This window comes from Notothenia rossii (genome assembly GCF_949606895.1).
Source record: "Notothenia rossii genome assembly, chromosome: 6".
NCBI classification, from domain to species: Eukaryota; Metazoa; Chordata; class Actinopteri; order Perciformes; family Nototheniidae; genus Notothenia; species Notothenia rossii.
In genome coordinates, this window is record NC_136909.1 from 18,317,483 (window position 1) to 18,338,719 (window position 21,237).

The following is a 21,237-nucleotide window of genomic DNA, read 5'->3' on the forward strand; positions in this document are numbered from 1 at the left end:
TTAATAAAAAGTCTGATTGTGTCCATGCTTAAAGCACATTGAGGATTTGGCCACTGCGTATTTGCAACCACAGACAAATCATATCTCCACCTTTAGTGCACGGACAACAATAGATCATTGTCCACTAATCATAATTATTAAAGTTAAATAAAAAATCTAAGTTCTGTCTTAGAATTAGATAATCCTCTTGGCAAAATTGTCATTATATATAAAACAAGTAAATGTTCTGTAAAAGCGCAATCAGCTGATTAATGCTGTGCTTTTATTTTATAACGGGTTACTTATTTTGGTAAATAGCTATTTTTAAGGGGAGTTTGTTTTAGGAGATTTTCTGTAGCGCATCATAGATCTCTATACAAAAGTAAGCATATAGAGAAATGCAAAAAGACAGTGATAAATACCCAGATTTTACACAGTGGCCAAATCAAAGTCAACCGAACATTAATATAGAAAAATCTGCGAAAATGTGTAAGTGCTAATAATTATGGAATGACTCAAAGAAAAGCAGAAAAGTGATTGTCTATCTCAACCGTCTGTGTGAATCGTCAATGTAATATTGCAGCATTTAAAGTGTTAAAGATCCTCGGAGGCTAATCTTCATTTCTTCACATATTTCATTTTCAGTGCTCTGCGTTGTGTCCTAACCCCAGATCCTGTTACGTCACATTAAAAACACTGCAGATGCTGCGGTGGAATGAGTAACATCAATAAAGATGATTATAACATAATAAAGGACCAAATATAGTGCAATCTATTTAAAACTGCTACCCTGTTTTGAACAGCTGGAAATAGGAAGAGAAGGAAAAGGAGGGATCAGAAAGGCAGTGGAAAGTTATTATTGCTCTTTAGAGAAAAAAGGGTCCTTCATACTCTCAGGCCGAAGTGATTGACATCCACGGACTGATTTGTGCAAATAGTGATTGGAGGGCATCCAGCACTCATACAGGTTTTTTTAAGATTGAAAAGTTAAATTCAAGCTTGTCTTATTTTTTTGGTGGAACTTCTATCCACTTCTTCATTGTGATTTCTAGCCACTTCTATTGGCTGAAATCTTATGTCACGGACGTAATACATAAGAAATAAGGGGCGGGGTAAGGGGAATTTGGGAAAGGGTGGGGTTGATTGTGAGGTCCTAGTTTCTGATTGGTTGTTTCTGGTTGATTGTTCGAAAGCAGTCCATCTTTCATTGGACGTAATTATTGCAGCGAGAAGAAAATGATTGATAGGATGGCAAAACTGCCAGATTATTTTTTCTTGCAAAATAGAATATTTATGTATATATCTTCACCTTGAAAAGTAATAGCCATTATTTTTCTTTTTAAATCCTTCATATGCTCTCTTTACATTTCTATAAGTTCTCCTCAGAAGGATGCAGTACCTTCTTTACATATGAACAAAATCCAGACAAGGCTTCTATATATCAACACAATCCGAATCGTCTCCTGGTTTTACCCAATATTCTTTTACAAGTCTCAACTTTACAAATTCTGTACACAAGAAACTATCAAATAAAATAAAAACACATAGACAAGGTATAGTCAGCCACAGTGGACTGCTGTATAGTTAAATTAGGACTAACTTATTTGAACAGAACACGAAGTAATACTGGAATCCGCTCTGCACTAGAAGAATATCTACAATAGCTTCTCTAAATCCACAGGTCCCTCCCCCGTCCAGCGTCACAATTCTTCACTCGAAAATAAAAGAACAAACCAAAAGGATTTTTTTCAAAGGTAAAACAAATTAACTTACCCATTTTTTTTTAAAAGATTGACAGGTTAAAATTGTTCCTAGATGTTTTAAAGTCTGTACATTTCTGGTCAGTCAGTCAGTTCAGTTCAGGAGACGGGAGGAAGCCCCACTTAAATTGTGGCTTGGGGCGCGTTTCATTTATATATACATTCTTCAGACTGTATCGGTGAACAGGATGGAATAAGTGCTGGACATTCCTAGTATTGTTGGCGGTAACTGTGAGTTCCTGTCAGGTAGCTCCTCACCCCCCTGCTCGTAATGAGGCTTAGGGAGCTCAGGAATATGTGATTGCCACGATGAGGACATAGTCGCCATGGCTGATGACGTCTCGTCAGACGTGTCTGTCTTCTCATTTTGTTGGTCCTCCGCTGATGCCGTTTCTTGCATTGGGACCACAGGCAGTCACTTGGGCATGGCCATGACCCCAGAGTTGGGGTCAGGGTTGAACAGTTCTTTGTAGAGCGGAGGGAATAGGACGTTGACTGTTTCTGGGTGGAGCTGCTGGAAGGCCTGGAGCTCCTCGGTGTGGAGCGTGCACAGGGCTGACAACGTTGGAATTCGGCTGATCAGCTGCAACACAAGAGAGAGAAGGTCATGGACAAGAACATTTGGATTAACTGCAAACAGCGTCAGAAGCATTGATGGGTTTTGTTCTCTTCTCATTGCCACATAGATGGCCTACCTTTGCCAGTGCATCTTCGTCCATGTGGTTCTTCTGCATAATGTGCTGCAGAGCAAAGTAAATCTTCTCCTGGAGCTTCTGGACTTTCCGAGGCTCCATCAACCAAGGCCGATCTGAGTATGAAAAAGGAAAGAAGTATTGAATTTTTTTAATACAACATTTAGTACGATTAGACACGTGATGATGGATAGCTGTTCAAAAAGTTGATACGGCTCAGAAGCTGCTGTACATAAATAGTAGAACTACTTGGAGTTAATTGCTTGTGATAATGCTCTTTGACAGTAATCAATGTTTTTCTCAATACCAAGTCCCTTGGTTCAATGCAGGCATTGAGGTTCACAAATGTTGCCTCCTGCATTATAATAATATTAGGGAATGTGCACTGACCTGTGGAAATGAGTACGGCTGCCGAGAACAGAGCGATCTCCTCCTCTGTCAGCTGCAGTGCACACAAACTCTTGGCAAAGTCAAACACGGCACTCACTAAGTCATCGCAACCTTAGAGGGAAACGCGGAGAAGAGGACAGAGAAGGGCAGACAAAAAAAGAGAGAGATTTTCATTATTCTTATTCCGGTCATGCATGTGCTGCAAACCAAAAATAACTCTGAGGGTAGAGGATTTTTCCATTTAATTTCCATTTGCATAAGTATTAATATCTTACCTAGAGCTTTGAACATCTGCATGCCGCCGTACTTCCCTTCAAAGAGCACAGTGTTGTTGAGAGGGTTGAATGCCCTGCACATCCTCACCAAGACTACCTCCAAACAACCTGGAAGAACAACAGAGATCATTTGAAGCTGATATAATGACAAAATGGCACATTAAATAAATTGTCAGACTTTTAACGTGACAATGTCCCGGACCCATTATCGTCAGTCGACATCTTAACTCACCTGACTTGAGCAGGAGGATCTGGTCGTTCTGGCACAACTCCATGAACCCCGAGATGCGCTTTGCAAACTCCACCACATACTGGATGGCATGGGTGATCTGGATGGCACACTGCTGCCACAGCACGTCCCGGGGCTAGAAACAAACACACCCAGGTTCAAATGACATGTTCTGTACTTATGCGGTTTAATTCATGCCAGTAAATGAACTTCTCTCACACACTTATCAGTTTGTTGATGCTATGACTACTGTGGCCAGAAGTGTTTATTTTCATGTGAACGAATCAAAGAGGACACACTCAAATGTATTTAAATGACCATTAATGAAATAGCTTTTCTGGGTTTTTCAATCATAATTTTTCATTTTACTAATATTTGCTGAAGGCACAAAAAAGTCAAATACATGACAGAACGAGAAAAGGAATAGGAACATTTCCTTAATTTACTGAATAAGAAAATAGTTACATGGTGCATTGTAAAAAACAAATGTGGGCACAGTCTGTACATGAAGATGTGATCACATCAAAGCTCACCTTGCCCTGGAACATTTTGACCTCTTCGTAGGAGTGTGTCTGCCAGGCTAGCTGCTGCAGCTCCTCTGTTGTGTACTGACATGTCTCCAGGTGAGACTTGATGATATTCTGAGCAATACGGTCTGGAAGAGAGGATTGTTCATTTATTCATTTATTTCTGTATCGTTCTACATTTGACTCTGTGGTTTAAAGCATGGGTGGGGCCAGCTCAACAAGTGAGTTTTCTGCAAATTGTAGGATTGCTTTAAATATTTGTTTTAATGAATCAAATTTAACCCCAGTTTATTGAGTAAATTGGATATTGAACTAAACCAAAACAAATTATTGTTACAATTTTAAATGCAGTTTTGTACTAGTAGTCTCTTCCAAATACCAATGAAAATATATCCTATAATGTCTTTCACCATGACGATAAAAAAAATACATTGTGCCGCCCAAGTAATAAATATGATATATTCCCCATATGTTGAAAGCTTAGAGGAAGATGAATAAACTATTGTCTTAATGAAATCCACATTTACTTCCTAATTTAACATTCTCTTGGATATGAGTTGAATCCTAAACCTTAACTCATTCCTAACATGTTTTTATACATTAATATGACAGCTGTTTTAGCCTGAGGGCCCAGTTGTGTTTTGATTTTAGGTTTTAGAATATAAAAAAGCTAAATAGAGTGCAGTCTTTACCCAGCTCTCCCATGCTGACGTTGTTGGGTCCCAGCTGAATGTCCTGGTAGCCGCTATAGCTGAACAGGTTGGGCACCGGCGTTAGGTCATACACCGGCTCCTGCTTAATGTGCTTCATGCCCGACATGTCCAGCCCTGACTGATCCGGAGACGGCTGGGTGGAGTCTATCCCATAGTATCCCCCTGGAACTACGGCTCCGTTAACATGGCCACCCTTGGGCAGCTCAATGACGTGACCATTGGCATAGGTGCCCCCAATCTCATGGTTAAGGGTGGACAGTCCGTTGGTTAGGCTGGTTGAGTAAACTCGTGCGAGGGCTTCTGCCTCGCCTGTCTGCTGCTGCCGCTCCAACAGCAGCCGAGCCTGGTGCTTCTGCACCTCTGCATACAGGCTGTCACGCTGCTTCTTTGACATGCGGCCAAACTTTACCGCTGTGCGGGAGGAAGACAAAAAAAGGGGAAAGATTAACAACCAGAAAAAACTGTCACAACCTTTCAGCTTCTTCAGGTAGAATAAATCAGTAAGAAACAAGCAGTGTAAAAACATATTTGGAAGATTTAGCATTACTTATATTAGTAGGAACCCATGTTTGATTGTGCAGAGGTCCTGCGACAGACAAACGCTGAGGAAACCTCTTGCTGTTAAATTGAGTTGTTCAATTATGGAATATCATGTTTTGTATGCTTATTGGAAAGCTAATTTGTGTTTAACGGGAAACGTATCATCGTATACTTATTGTTTCCGACATTTCATTCATCATGTAAGGTAATCAAGTGTCACCAAAGCAGCATCTCAGTGGCTTAAAGCTTCTGCTGTCTTTGCTACGACAAACAGCATTCTACAGTAAGTGTGCATAGGGCCTGCATGTGTGAGGGTACATCATGCATCACATATGATAAGTCAATGATCATTAGATATAGAAACTCATGCACTGGGCCTCACCATCTCTCGACATTCCTAGGGCGAGACATTTCTGCAGGCGACAGTGTTGGCAGCGATTGCGGTTTGTTCTGTCGATGAGGCAGTTCCTCTGGCGGGGGCAGGAGTAGGCAGCATTGTTCTGCTGACTCCTTCTGAAGAAACCCTGGTCACATGTCAAAAGAGAGTATAAGTAAAGACGTACAGGTACCCTTAAAAGACAGAATGTGCATGATTACAAAACAGGCTTTGATGAAAAGGTGTATGGATTCTCACCTTACATCCCTCACACGTAATGACTCCGTAGTGGATACCTGATGATTTGTCTCCGCAGATTTTGCAAGGTATGACCTCGATTTGGGCTGCAAGTCAAGAGAGAGGACACAAAAGATGTGCGTTACTAAACATGTCTTCGTAGAAGCCAACGAGTTTTTGTTTCCCAGTTTCGAGAGCGACACCTGACTCTGTCCCCTCTCAGCGTTTTGCACCTCAGCTGGTGGTCTCATTTGAGGGTAAGAAACAGAGCATAACCTGGTTGGCTGGGGGACTTGACTGAGGTTACGATGTGTGTGCGTAAACGATGTGTGTGACTTTAACTTCACAAGGGCACAATGACATCTGGACATTCTGTATGTCCTTGTAGGAGTTTCTTTTCTAAGGACAATGACATAGAGGACTGCACACACACATAAATGACAGTGTTGCATTAATTGTGTGTGCCAGTTGCTTTGAAGGAGAGACTCCTGCAGGTTAGAAAGGTTGCCCCTAATGAGAAACCAGTTACATCACTGAAGGACCATACTGACTCTTCGGCTCTCTATTTCTCTCTCTCACACACACACACACACACACACACACACACACACACACACACACACACACACACACACACACACACACACACACACACACACACACACACACACACACACACACACACACACACACACACACACACACACACACACACACACACACACACACACACACACACACACACACGCTACCCTTAGTATAGCTTTCTTCTCTGGCAAGATTTTACTCACTGTGTATTGGCAGATCCATCAACTGTCACAGCCAAAGGCACAGACTATGAACAACGGAAGTATTTCAACGTAAAACACATATACGCCTATCAATAGTGTCTTTGCACTTATTATCCATAATAAATGTAAAGAGAGAGCTGCAGTTCCGTAACTAAGATATGAGATGGATTTAGAGGTGGCACACCCATAAAGAGATTAGACATCTAATCCTAAATTATTTTCCGACAAGCTTGTTCCCTCCTCTGATGACCACGGGCTTAGCCATAGCTAAAATAGCCATTGACATGTAATCTCCTTGCATGGTCACGCCTGAAGAAAATTCTGCAAGTGTGAATGTTCTGAGAGGAACAGAAAATACACATTTTGCGGTATTATATTTATAATTGTGCCTAAATGATTCCCCTTAAGAACAATACAATAATTGCAAGGTGGAGTTGGTCTTTTTAGATGAGTGTATTTGCAGTTTGCGTCCCTGTATGCATGTCTGATTGGGTCTTGAGTCTATGTGCACACTGCAATAGTTGCACCGAGCAAGTGTATATGCTTTGTTTGCAGAATGAATTGTGTGTGTGTGTGTGTGTGTGTGTGTGTGTGTGTGTGTGTGTGTGTGTGTGTGTGTGTGTGTGTGTGTGTGTATATATATAATATAGCGTCTAGGGAGGAATGACTGCGGTATATATAATTGGATAATCCCAAATGAGGATCAATGGAAACAGCCTAAGCGACTGCAGGAAGAGTCACTGTTTTCTATACACTATATCTACACCTCAGCCTTGAATAATTCACAATCAAAAGTATAATTAAATGTCTCGAAACTTTTAAGCAAGTGCCAGCTGATTCATATGATCAATGATCAGTACGTTTAAGATTTTAAAGGGATATAAAAAATGCAATTAATTTGTTTGTCCTTTCATTGCTACTTTCACTTGATTATCTGCCCCCTAGTGGCTTTCAGGAAGCATTAAATGTCTCAAAACCACAATCTGACCTGTAATCTGACATGAGCCTGGACTATGAACTGACTTTCATGTGTTTTGGATCATTCTTTGTTAAAGTTATCTTTATTGTTGTAATTCAGATGGGACTATGCCATGTATTTGTCTCTTGTGAAACCAAATTCACACAATGTACCTGAACAATAGATCATTGTTTCCCCTCGGAACAGATTGTCTGGGAATCAGTGAACTCCGACCGTGTGCTTTAAGCAGCGTAGCTCATGCAGTGAGTTCTGGTGCGGCTCAAGACGTGACCCATTTCCACCAATCTCGGCCAACTGGCTCCAAACTGGGTCAGAGCAGAGCGGCGCACCGGACTGGGACGACACATAGACTACACATACACAGAGCTGTCAATGATCTTGGCCCGAAACGCACTATTTATAGTCTGTAAAACAGGTCAGTTGCACCCAAGACTTGGCTGTTATCAACAGACCATATGAGCAATAAACAGATAGAGATGCATCAGCTGGCTTCTTATCACCTTTCTTCTTACTTCATCTTTTTACTTCATCTTTGCGGTTGGAAGATAAAGTATGTGCATGTGTCTATGTGTGTTTGACAAAGTGTTTGCATATGTGTTTGTGTGTGTGGGTGTGTGCATTGTTGAGTGTATGTTGTGCTCATTGCCAGCGGGGTCTGTCAGGTAGGATATAGGGAGACGGTCATGACAGCATTGCTGTTGCCAGGGTGACCACCCACTCGCTGCAGTCGTCTGGCTGTCACGGCGATGATGTGCTAAACTGTCACAGTCTTAAAGGAAGTGATGTCATCAGTGTGTGCAGCCAACTCGGTGTATCATCATCTCTGTTCGTGCGGTCGCCCTCTCCCAGCAGCGGAGGCTTTGTAAATTGTTTACCAAAGGACTCCCACTTCCTCATCCAGTCAACAATACATGCTTACTGCCTGGTAACACTCTATATGCAATGGTGGATTATCGAAGAATTAAGATGTTTTATCCGTTGGGTTTTTCAAGGACGCCGTGTTGTTATTGTTTGAAAAGTTAGGATATATGATAATGGATTTTTGGGGTATTCTTTGTACGTCGTAGAATGAAAGTAACATCTACAAAGCTGTAGTTGAAGTGAATTCCTAGAACTCCAGAGTATAATGCAGCTATTCTCCAAACCTCTCTTGACAGGCATCCATTTCTAAACAAACAATAGCGAGGAATAAAGCCACTCGTTTCTGTTTTTCAGAGATTATTTTGCTCTTAGCTACATGTCTTTCACTGAAGTGGGAGGGCCATCTTTCCATCCTGAGTTGACCCAGGCCGAGCTTAATGACTGACAGCGTCCTCAGCCAGCGGGAGCGCGTGTGTGTGTTATCCTGAGGTTATTATGTAAGAGCGGGACTGCAACGCTGGCGATTCCTCAGCTAAGAGGAGGATCAGACCCGCACTATCTCTTGAGGGGGAAAAAGAAGGAGAGAACCAGCTATGGATGAATTTCCAAAAGATAGTTGTTGTGGTGTGCACTACACTACAGTGAGAGTTTTCACACGTGTGTAGCTGATTGTGGCCATGAGGGCTGTATTGCGCTGGCACGTGTGTTATGATAATTGATTTTTAATGAAGTGAGGATCTCCTGTGTATTTCCTAGGCTGGCCCTCTCTCTCTAAATAGAGTCCTAATTATCTAGATTGCACGGCAGAAAAAAGGCAGCAGCATAGCACTAATATGTTAACGATACTTCATCTAAAACACAAGTAGCTCTCACAGAGTACCGTTAAGGGTTATGCACACATCTCCATGGTAAAGGGCAGTTGCTGCTATACATGTTTAGCTTGTGTATGTGTACATATATGTGTGTGTTTGGAGAAGGGCAGACTGGACATGCATGTTTCATTCATTCAGCCTGAGGGTTGGCCTACAACAGAAACATACCCACAGCAACACACACACAATATCGTGCAGCATAAACCGCCGATATTCACTGGAGGTTGGTGCTGTAGCATGGCAGCTTATGGAACAGTTGAAACCACTTTCTACTATAACTTTTGCCAATGTGAGGCACTTAAGAACTGCAAACACAACTCCCACTGTAGTCCCAGGGGTTGATTAGTTGGGGATGAATGTGGGTGGTGTATCCACTTTATTAAATATATGCATAGCTTCTTGCCAGCTAACTGGGAAAATAAAGGATAGGAGCGCTTTACCCCCCACCACTTCTAGTTAAATCTGAACAACTCCAGCGCTGATGTTAGATGTCTATATACTGTGAATTATGCTATCACTGTTCGCCATCCATTCCCCTTTTTCCTGTGTTCCTCCTCGCTGTAAGTGGCTGTGTGACTGGGAAATCATTTCAGTTTCGGTATTTTATGATCTATTTCCATCTCTCAATGTAACGCGTCTTCCTTGTTTCATAGAGCTTAGAGTGGTACAAGCGTTTTTTTCCATCGCAGATGATGAATAACACTGAGCAAACTTTTGTTAGCGTGAGTGGATTAACACACACACACACATCTGGGAATCGTGTATAGCAGCGCAGCTTGGGTTATCTCCCCTGTGTCTCCTGTCATGTTTCCACATCATACTGTCCCATTAAAATCAATGAAACAATGCCACTGCATATGGTTTCAAACTGACTTATGCTATGTGCTGTCACACTTTCTCTCTTTCACTGTCTGAAACAAGAACACATACATTGAAGAGTGGTGCTCTATCTGCTCTCCGTTCAAAAATATATAAAATAAATTGCATTTTGATCACTTTTATCATCTTTCATACTTAGTTGTCCTCTTTCTTGTCGGTTTGACAGTCAGCATCCGGTATTAACCACAACTGTCTGTTTCAGAGCTTTGGTGGCCAACTATATGCAATTTTACAACACTACTGGCATTATATGTAAAATAACACAAAAAGTAAACTGACAATGACATATAGAAAATATAGAAAATATAATGCACATTTCTTAATAATATTTTCTGACATTTCAAATAGCGTAGAAGGCAATAGGTAGATCAGTTGGTAATGAAAATATCCATTTGTTTTGGATCGTAACCGATCGTAACAGCAACAGTGAACTCAAATCCAGCGATTATCAACCCCTAAACATTTGGAAAACTATCGCTGGATTACTAACAAGACCCCTCCCCGTTCATATAGGAGAACACAGTCCTGTAACGATTCTGCTTTTGTTTGTACAGTCTGCTCTTCTATGTGTGTTATATTAATAATCATAATGCCAAGCGGCGGGCCCACCTCCCCTCCCCCATCCCCATCCCTCGTCGCCAAGCATGTCTTTGTCCACTCAGTAATAAAGACAGTCACACTGTTGCTGCATGAGCATACATGCTACCACCCCCAACCTCGCTTTTCCCATCAGTCCATCATCATCGACCCCCCTCTCTCACTTTGCCAACACGCACACACATACGTACAAACAGTCATAAAAACAGTCTCTCTCGCCCTCCCCCCCATTGCTGTATGTCAGAGGGCATGAGCCTGTCCAGCTTGCCATGCGGCCCCAAAGCACTCTGGGTAATTGCTCAGATAGCAGGTCTGGGATCAGCTGCGGTTTGCTCATAGAATATTGTGCAGCGGCGTGATTGGACGCCACGGAGAGGGAACAGAAGGGGGCCACTGGCTGTCATCCAGTGCATCGATTCACATGCACATGCACGCGCACGCACACACACACACACACACAACACACACACACACACACACACACACACACACACACACACACACACACACACACACACACACACACACACACACACACACACACACACACACACACACACATACAGACAGACAGACAGAGGCACATTCAGACATGCTTGAATGCATGCATTACAGAAAACTGCTTTTGAAAAAGCAGACTTTACAGTATGATTTTGATGCTTGCCCCCTATCCCCCTCCCCCCGCCACACACACACACACACACACACACACACACACACACACACACACACACACACACACACACACACACACACACACACACACACACACACACACACACACACACACACACACCCAGGGCAGCATGTGTCCTCAGATGGATAAGAGGAGATGGAGGCGTGGGAAAAAAATACACAGGGTAAATCCAACCCCTGCCTGGACACACACACACACACACACACACACACACACACACACACACACACACACACACACACACACACACACACACACACACACACACACACACACACACACACACACACACACACACAAATACACAAACACACACAGTCTGCCCATCTGCCTTCTCAGATCTGCCTCTCATGGTCACTGTAAACACGCACTTACATGCGGGCGTACGCTTACTCTAGAACCCCCTGGGTGGCCTTTAGGACCCTGGCGGCCTTTGACCTTTCCTTAAGGACTGAGCGAGTGCATCAGAGTGGCAGTAACGAGTTCGAGTGTGATAGGTCTGCATCTGGTCATTACCGCCCTGAAATCAGCGCAAACGTGTTTTACATCACACACAAACAAAAAGAGTGCTGTAAGCTCTCATATATTTGTACTGTCTCACAACCTCACGATTACAGACATGTGCACACTGCACTGTTAAAGCACAGAGCGAGGTGGTGCTGTTTATAATTTGTTGGAATGCAATGAAGAGTATGTTTTCACACACATTGACTGATGCCCTTTTTTATATTCTGATGTGAGAAAATAAAATTTTGTTGCATTGGCCATGTCCTCACCCTCCGCGTAACCTCACGCTCCTCCTTCTATGGTGTTTCTCTTGAGCCTAATTGTAGATGACAGTGTGTGTGTGTGTGTGTGTGTGTGTGTCTGTGTGTGTGTGTGTGTGTGTGTGTGTGTGTGTGTGTGTGTGTGTGTGTGTGTGTGTGTGTGTGTGTGTGTGTGCGTGTGTGTGTGTGTGTGTGTGTGTGTGTGTGTGTGTGTGTGTGTGTGTGTGTGTGTGTGTGTGTGTGTGTGTTTCTTTGAGGGGGAAGGGAGAGGAAAGGTGGCTATCACAGTGTAGAGAGAAAGAGAGGGCCATCGCAGAGACTGATAATTGCTTTTAGTTCTTACATAAGGTGTAGAGAAATTTGCCCTGGGTGTCGCATCCTCTAAAGTGGGTGGTCAATCAGATAAACCAGGAAGAGCAACATGAGTGAGGTTAAATTGACTTTAAAGCTCTAATGAAGAGAGCAGCACTTAGAGAATAGACTATAATGAAACCACTGAGTGTAGGATGGAAACTGTGTGTGTGTGTGTGTGTGTGTGTGTGTGTGTGTGTGTGTGTGTGTGTGTGTGTGTGTGTGTGTGTGTGTGTGTGTGTGTGTGTGTGTGTGTGTGTGTGTGTGTGTGTGTGTGTGTGTGTGTGTGTGTGTGTGTGAATGCATCACAACTGTTTACTGTGAATTGGATGTTGTTTAAATGCTTAAGGAGAATGTTTACACACTGAATAAACATGTATTTATGTGTGCACATGCAGAACATGTGTAGTTGTAGGCAGAGGTAAAAAGTAATGTACCGGTAGTAAGTTTACTTAAGAGCTGAACTTATATTTCATTTTGTGCGTCTTTATTCTTCTTCTCTATTAAGAGGGAAATATAGCACTTTAAACCATAATTCATCTAAACATCAAATAGTGGCTACTTCGTTTGGATGAACATTTTATCAACAAAACAAATTATCAAAAAATAAACATAATGAATTGCTAAAGATTGAACTACCCCAAAGTATATAAAGCAGTTAAGATTTGCTCCAACTTGACCAAAATACTCTTTATGTGTCAATGTCCCTTTTACATCCCTTCAAGGATGAGTAATGAGTAATTATACTTTTGATTCGCTCAGGGAAATTTTATTATATTTCTTATACTTATAAAAGACCATACCGTTTCTTTTTGCTTGTTTTTTTTGCAGGTTTCAGCCAAATAACTACTTTCACTCTTGGTGGCTATTTTGAAAAGCATGCAACCATATATAAAACTGTGTACTGCTGTCAAAGTTCCTAATTTTCTAATTATAAACCTGCTTTAATCAAGTATTTCTACAGAGTATTACTACTATATAAGTAAAGACTCTTGCCCCACTAGTTGTAGGTTTATCTATTCCTCTGAGTGAATCTGCCTGATTGAATTTGATCTTATGAATAAGTAAAAAAAAAAAAAAAGGTTTGAATGTATGTGTGTGTTTCAGTGCGTCTATTTGAGCGACTGTGTGAGCACGCATGTGTGCGAGTCAATGTGTGTGTCCTCTCCCAGGGATGGCTGCTAATAGCTCGCCTCGGGCAACAATTTAACTCAGCCTAACAAGGTTCTCCCCAAAGTGGCCCCAGGGGCATCTCTCACAGAGGCAAATTGATCACAAAGACTATCACACAGCTCGGCTCGGCCCGGCCCGCTCTGCTCTTCACCTGCCCTCCCTCTGTCTCTCTTTCTCTCTCTCTCTCCCCCCCCCTCCCCCCTTTCTCTCTAGTGGGATGATTTAACAGAATGCGTTATGCACATTACATTTCAGCCGGGAGAGCAAAGGCATCAGAAGACTTGGTTTCGTAATTGCATTCTCTTTGTGAATGACATGAGACCTCACATTAACAGCCACTGCTCGACACACACACACACACACACACACACACACACACACACACACACACACACACACACACACACACACACACACACACACACACACACACACACACACACACACACACACACACACACACACACACACACACACACACACACACACACACACACACAGGTTAAAAGAGGTATCCCAGGATTTGAACACGGTGAGAGAAAAGGAGAGAGGGAGGGATGGGGAGAGAAAGAAAGATAGACCTAATAGGAGTCTCTTCAATGAGATTAGAAGCACTAAAACAGGCTAATCTTCGTCATTAAGAAAAGATGCCGCACTAGGCTAAGTCATATTATAGGCTTATTGGTGCAAGTGCGTACTATGCACCTGCCAACAGTGCACACCTTCACACAGTATAGGCATTTAGTGAAATGTGAGAAAAACGCTGCAAAAAGTAAACACGATAATAACAAAATAGTATTAACGAGCGACCCATTTTAATCTGTTCTTAAGGAAAAACAATGTTTTTTAAATCAATGTTCTTTTAGCCTCACACATAGGGTTATTTAAGCTACGAATAAGCATTTGATGTATAAGTATATGTGTAAAGCACAGATTGGAATGCTAGCCTCACACAAACCTCTAGTATAGGGACTAATCTGCTTTGAGTGTTAGCTAAACTCTAATAGGTGGTTTGTGAGTGTGGACTTTGGACAGCGCTGCCGTTATTCATTGCTAAGGGCAGCTATGTGCAAGTGTAATTTGAGGATGGGATAGTCTGTATCTTTGTGTGTGTGTGTGTGTGTGTGTGTGTGTGTGTGTGTGTGTGTGTGTGTGTGTGTGTGTGTGTGTGTGTGTGTGTGTGTGTGTGTGTGTGTGTGTGTGTGTGTGTGTGTGTGTGTGTGTGCGTGCGTGTGTGTGTGCGTGTGCGTGAAGTAAAAACAATCTACTGTTTTATCCACCATCTACCCTGTTATCCCTTACTTCGCACACACTTGCTCTCGCACACACACACACACACACACACACACACACACACACACACACACACACACACACACACACACACACACACACACACACACACACACAATTATATAACTCTTGAGTCTCTCTTCTTACTTGCTCTCTCTTTTCTTATCACATTCACTCATTTACTCACATTCTCCCTTCTCTCCTTTCTCTTTATCTCATGCATTTAAATACTCTTTCTTTTTTTTACTTCATAGATTCTTAAATAATTCACAATCTTTTCAAAGCAGATGAAGAAAAGTCCATTAAAATAAATATTTATCTCATTTACAAAGAGACTGAAATGTTAGCAAGACAGACCTTGTCCCATTATAGTTTTTCGGCTTCAGATATGATTTTAATTCTGTGCTTCTGCATTAATCCAACACTAGATTTCATACACAAGTTTTGCTTCTTGAGTTTAGAAGTGCAGGTGAACATGCTCTCTGACTTTGGACTTTCAAACATTGCACTCCTTGCAGGACATGTAAATTAAATTCCTGCTACATTTTCTTCTATTCATGCCACCCATCTAATAATATTTATATGTCCTCTCTGTTCATAGATATATGCTCTTAACAAGCTCCGTCACCCTCTTTCCCCGAGTTATTACTTCAATGCAAATCGAAGGAAACTGTGAATATTGAATATTAACTGTGTCTCCATTGAGACGCGCTTGGCTTCATGGATGAGTAAAACTGACAAAACAGAAGGAGCTGTCAGAGGACTGTATGACTTCAAGGCAGATTTAGAATTTAGCAGTGGTTCAGGCTGAAATCCCTCCTGGCTAAGATAAAGTGGAGACACAAACCGAAAGCGTGCCGTGTAGCCCACGCTTTGTGTCAATAAAGATTTTAAAAAAGAGAAAAAGGGAGAGAGAATTGACTTAGGAGAAAAACAGTTCCCCCAGACAGACACAGAGGGATAAAACCAACATGGAGCGCACGCTGAGCACATGCTAAACAAACACGGGCTATGATAGCGGCTCAGTGGGACTACAGGAGTGCCATCCAGGCCACACACACACACAAAAACACACACACACATGCACCATGGTGGGATGATTTTTGAGGATGGCATGGAATAAAACAGTCATGCGGACAGGCTAGGTGAGGAGTAGACTATGTGTATCTGAAGACAGTTGGTCCTAAATGTAATCTTATGTGTGCGTATGAGTGTGTGTTGCAACAGCACTGTGGCGGGACGTCAGTCAGTCAGTGGGGCTGTGTTGAGGGATTACCAGGGTGGCCTGCATGGGCTTGGGGTAATCTCTCCTCTCTTCTTACGTAACACTGGGCCATTAGTCAGCACTAACGCACAATAAACAACACAATCAACAACACAATCAACAAAAACATGCTCGACAACAGACTGAGCAGTTTCATGAGGACACTGCCAGCCTCAGATTCACTCCGGCCAGGTGCCCACTATGGTGCACAATAAGTGATTTCAAGGCAACAATAGAAAAGTGATTTGGTGCGAACGCTGTGTACTGACATGCTGTTTCTGACTGAGGATGGTCTCTTATCACTCAGTATGAAGAATGACCGTTTCTATTCTGGTGTAGTTGTTCATTGTAGGTGCTAAATGAAAAGTGTTCGTAAAAACAGGTGTTTCATATGACTTTAATAATCTTTTGGGACACTTCATAGTGTATCTCATTCATATCTTATCCCCACAATTTAGCACAATACATGAACTGAGTGGGTTATAAAGCACTTCAATGAGGTTTTAAGAAGATGAAAGTACATTGGTGTAATGAAATATAATTGTTTTATTAAATTCTCCTATGAAGTCATATTTTATATTATTACAACTTTATTTTTGCTACATCATGCATTACAATCAGTCTAAAAATCAACCTACACTTATGGAAGTTGTTGAAAATTACATTAATAATCCCCTTATATCTGCTAACAACTTTATTGTATGGTTACAAACCACTTATTCACTGCTTGTAAATGCTAAATAAAGGGGATAAAGTCAATTGGCAACGATATCTTATAAACACATTGATCCAGTTCATAGGTTTTAATGAACCAAGTTAACATTAAAACAGAAACAAATACTGAATATAAATGATGAAATAACTGAATAATTTGTGCCAAATCTCATAGATACAGGTTTTTAGTGTGACATAGATTTAACTTAACAGACTGCTTCCGTTGGCTTCGACCAAGCATTGATCCCGGGATGCTTTAGTATCGGACAAAAATCAATGCTCACCCAAGCCTCTAAAGCAAAGCAGGATGGGACTAATTATATTGGCATGAGGCCGTCATGCGTAGTATTGCAGCTGTGTGTGTGTGTGTTTGTCTGTGTGGGTGTGTGAGTATTTTTAGTGCTTTCTGCATTTTAGTTAGAGCTCATGCCATACGTCCTATAAAATATGTAAATGGAGGTTTCCTTTGCTGTAGACTCTAAATATGTTTCTTTTGAGACTGTCATCACCTTAGTGTTTTTCTGCTCTCTCACACTTTCCGTCATCCTATCTTTTCCAATGGTGAAGGAGCATGGAAATGTGTGGTTGACACATATCGCTAACACAGGAGATCAAATGGCACTGTTGACCCCTCTTCCCCTGTTGCTTCCTCCATCGCTGAACTCTTTGACCTGGCTGACCCGCTGCATCTATATGCTGTAGGAGCGCTTAGGCTTATACCAGTATTACAAAGAACACACAGACCCAGGCTAACGAGGACCAATATAAGGAGCACTGCGAACATAGGAAGGGAATGACATGCAGTTTGCACGTCTACGATGTCAGTCTATGTTTGTGGGGTTGAGCAAATTCTTGTAAATTTGAATAAGTATCCAAGTTTGCAAATGCTTTAGTTTTTTCTCAATAGAGGCATTGTGCTTTCATCGAAAATGATTGAATGAAACATTTAGTTGGAGAAAGTTGTTAGATGTTAGAAATAAGGCCAATCTAACATTTAAATGCAATTATAAACAGCAAATATCAATTTAAATCCAAATAGATTAAAACTTCATTTTGTTCAGGCTTGTTTAGGGCTATTGCCTGAATATAAAACAAAGCTTTGTTCCACTCAAAGATATAATGGCAGTGTTACTGATATAATTTAATCAATTTCTTTGTTAGGTTTTAACTAAACACTATTCACAGCACAGCATCATTTTGTCATTGAAAATACAGAAACAATTATCTTGTTTACAACCTCTACAACACTGAGCCATACTGAAAAAAAATCACAATGCTTCATTTTCTGAGATGAGAAAAAGGCCCTGATGATATTTATCTGTTATTTCTCCCTTGCTTTTTCCCCCGTCAGGCGATGGGGTGACATCATCTTCGGTCAGGGCTTCAGGAGTTGTGGCTATTGTTAAATGATAATTACCACGGCTCATGAGGGGCCTCTATTTTTTATAACCTTGTGGTTGTGAGCGCATTTCTGTGTAAGGGCAGCCGAGACTCCACACACACAGGTTGAGAGTGGGGGCCGCACGGCCCACACTGATTTAATTCTATCTGACAAAACCCTTTGGGGCGTGCAGAGGGAGAGAGGAAGATGGAGAGAGAGAGGGAGAGAGGGAGAGAGAGACATGGAGAAAGAGGGGTGAGAGAGACGCTTCAGGGGCCTCCATTGCCAACCACGGCTATAAAGTGAAAGCAGGAGATTTCGGTATACCCCCCAAAGCCTCCCTTGCACGAGAGTGGTCGTGAGGCCCATTAAAATGTGGATAAAATACAAGGTGCACGACAGAGGAGTTCACGGGATGAGAGAGCGAGTGGGGGGTGTTTGGCCTTCTCATGTTTTGTCTTGCCTGGGGTTTGATGGCCTGAAACTGAGGCAGCAGAAAGCTTTAAGTGACATTCAAACACAAAAAAGCATCAGTAGAGAGAGAGATAGAAAGATAGAGAGATAGAAAGATAGATGGATAGATTGATAGATAGATGGAGAGATAGATTGGAATCTTTTTTTCAAGCAAAAACTAAATAAAAATTAAGTTTGAACCATTAAAGTGTTCAATCAATCTTGTTTATCATTATAATGAATTATGATGTCATTTATAATGTGGATAATAATGATGATTGCCAATCATTTATCCTTGGATATTATCAACATACAACATCTGATAACAACATAACCCAGTGAAAAAAGTATCTTTAAGATGCCTGTGTCTTTTAATTTTAAGCAGATGCTAACTTTATTTGAGTTTGACATCATATCTCCCTTCAAATTATAGTGCAGAGCTTTTAAGTTGTACTGTATGCTACATTTATGAGAACAATTTATGTCCCTCCTTCCTATTTCTGTCACAACACTCCTAATTAGTTCAATTCTTTAAAAGGATGAAGAGGTTATTACAGTCAGAAACAGAGTGACTTGTAAATGAAGAGTTCAAGATCATTCTGTTGAACGAGTGTTGCGACTCTGCGTCAGACATAATTACCCAACATTGGAACAGTAAATAAAAACAAATCAGCTGATAATAATTAGGTTACGCATTCGTATGGGACTTACACCAGCGATAAAGTAAACACTGATTTATGAGAAAACGAATTAACGCATCTTCCTGATTTAAAGTTAATTTGACTGCAAAGGATGACTTAGTGAAAGTGAGAAGAGCGGTGTCAACCTGTGTGTGAATGTGTGTAGGCTATCTGTGTGATAGAGAGTGTATGTGTGTGTGTGCGCTCAGGACGACATTGACGTTGAATTTCAACGTCCCCGTCCCGGTGCAGAAATGGGTTATTGGAGCGCTAGAAAAGTATCCCATAAAGTTTATCCCCAGAACATAACGAAATAAAGTTGTGTTTTTTTCTGCACATCATCTGATCTAATCTGGTGGCAGCCTGTCCGCAGATTCCGTTGGGTTGGAGCTCAAATGATTAAAGCTTTAATCAAACATCATGCGCTACTTTTAATTTGCAACCACAGATTTCAATGGATTTGCGCATAAATTAGCAAAACTGTAGGACTATTCCTCATACACATAGACACACGCTCAAACTCTCTCTCTCTCACACACACACACACACACACACACACACACACACACACACACACACACACACACACACACACACACACACACACACACACACACACACACACACACACACACACACACAAAGAGATAGATCCAAATAAACTTTAGGGGTGCAAGGTGCTGAAATATTCAGCCACACACACTCTCTTCGGCTCGGCTGTGAAAAAACGACAAATCAGCTTCGCAGCTGAAAACTCCCAGAATAAACTTTCAAGGCCAAAGGTGGGATAAAGCCTGCCGTGCAACGTGTGTGTGTGTGTTTAGCGGGATGACGCTCTGGGGGAAGTGCGGCGGTGTTTGGAGCAGTGTGATGGTCTTACCTCGCATGGTGTTGGATTTGCTGGAGCTAGTGCTGAGGCTCCCCTCCCCTCCCCAAGTCATGAAGAAACGAACATAAACACTTTTAAAAAATGGGGGTGATGTGGGGGGAAAGATCCTCGGTTAAAAATAACAACTACAACGAAAAGAGTGTTGAATATCTGCGTCGGTGTCCACGGGCTGCCCTGAGTGGAGGAGTCTCTGCGCTAAAAGCATCCCAGACTGGGGCGCAGGCAGGCGGGCTGAGGTCGGTCGGTGCTTCGGTCGTTGTGCTGTGGTCGTGCGGTCGCTTTTCTCATGACATCTACGCTCTCACCTCTGTGGGAGGGTTTCACTGTTTTCTGCGGGCTCAGGGAGAGAAGAGCGTATAGGAGAGGCTTTACCCGGCGGCCCTGATTGGACTGGAGCACTTTCTGCTCCTCCCACTCTCTCCTGCTCAGCCTCCAGCCCGGAGCATACACACAACACACACTGATACACACAGACACACTCACGCACACACACCATCACACGCGCGCGCGCACTATGTCGCTACAGTACACAGACACAGTCACAGCAAAGTTTTAATGTCACCCTCCTCATAGGCAGCTCCATGCAATTCAGACTATTGTGTTGCATGCACATTAAAGAGGAAGTCTATCTTTAATCCGATCTCTGCTTCGAGGGTTATGTCTCGTGGAATGACATTATTTATTAGGCTACTTTTTTTATTTTTCATAAACGTGGGGTATATTCACACACAACTAAGTTGATTTAACACAGTTAAACCAAGTTAATTTGAAGTCTCAAAGTGAAGGCAGACTCTGTCTAGTGACAAACTGGATGCATTTGATAAGTTTGGATCAGTTTTAGGTTCGAATTATGTTTTTCTTCTAATTAAAATATTTTT

At 41.9% G+C, this 21,237-nt stretch overlaps 1 protein-coding gene across 1 annotated transcript; it reads right to left on the bottom strand.

Annotated features, from left to right (window-relative positions):
* rorb (RAR-related orphan receptor B) lies at window positions 1–20,671 on the bottom strand. Its single transcript, XM_079689440.1, has 10 exons — window positions 20,351–20,671; window positions 5,740–5,825; window positions 5,488–5,629; window positions 4,545–4,976; window positions 3,859–3,980; window positions 3,329–3,461; window positions 3,097–3,204; window positions 2,822–2,932; window positions 2,435–2,547; window positions 1–2,322 (listed from the first exon to the last, which is right to left on the bottom strand). The coding sequence occupies exons 1-10, from the start codon at window positions 20,409–20,411 to the stop codon at window positions 2,155–2,157; spliced, it is 1,476 nt and encodes a 491-aa protein (XP_079545566.1). The 5' UTR covers window positions 20,412–20,671; the 3' UTR covers window positions 1–2,154.
* Window positions 20,672–21,237: the final 566 nt, after the last annotated feature.

Coding starts and splice junctions, on each gene's coding strand:
- rorb (XM_079689440.1), bottom strand. CDS start 20,411: ATGACTTGGGGAGGGGAGGGGAGCCTCAGCACTAGCTCCAGCAAATCC. Junction 2,933..3,096: donor GCAGATGTTCAAAGCTCTAG/GTAAGATATTAA, acceptor TTTCCCTCTAAG/GTTGCGATGACTTAGTGAGT. Junction 2,323..2,434: donor ACGAAGATGCACTGGCAAAG/GTAGGCCATCTA, acceptor CTTGTGTTGCAG/CTGATCAGCCGAATTCCAAC.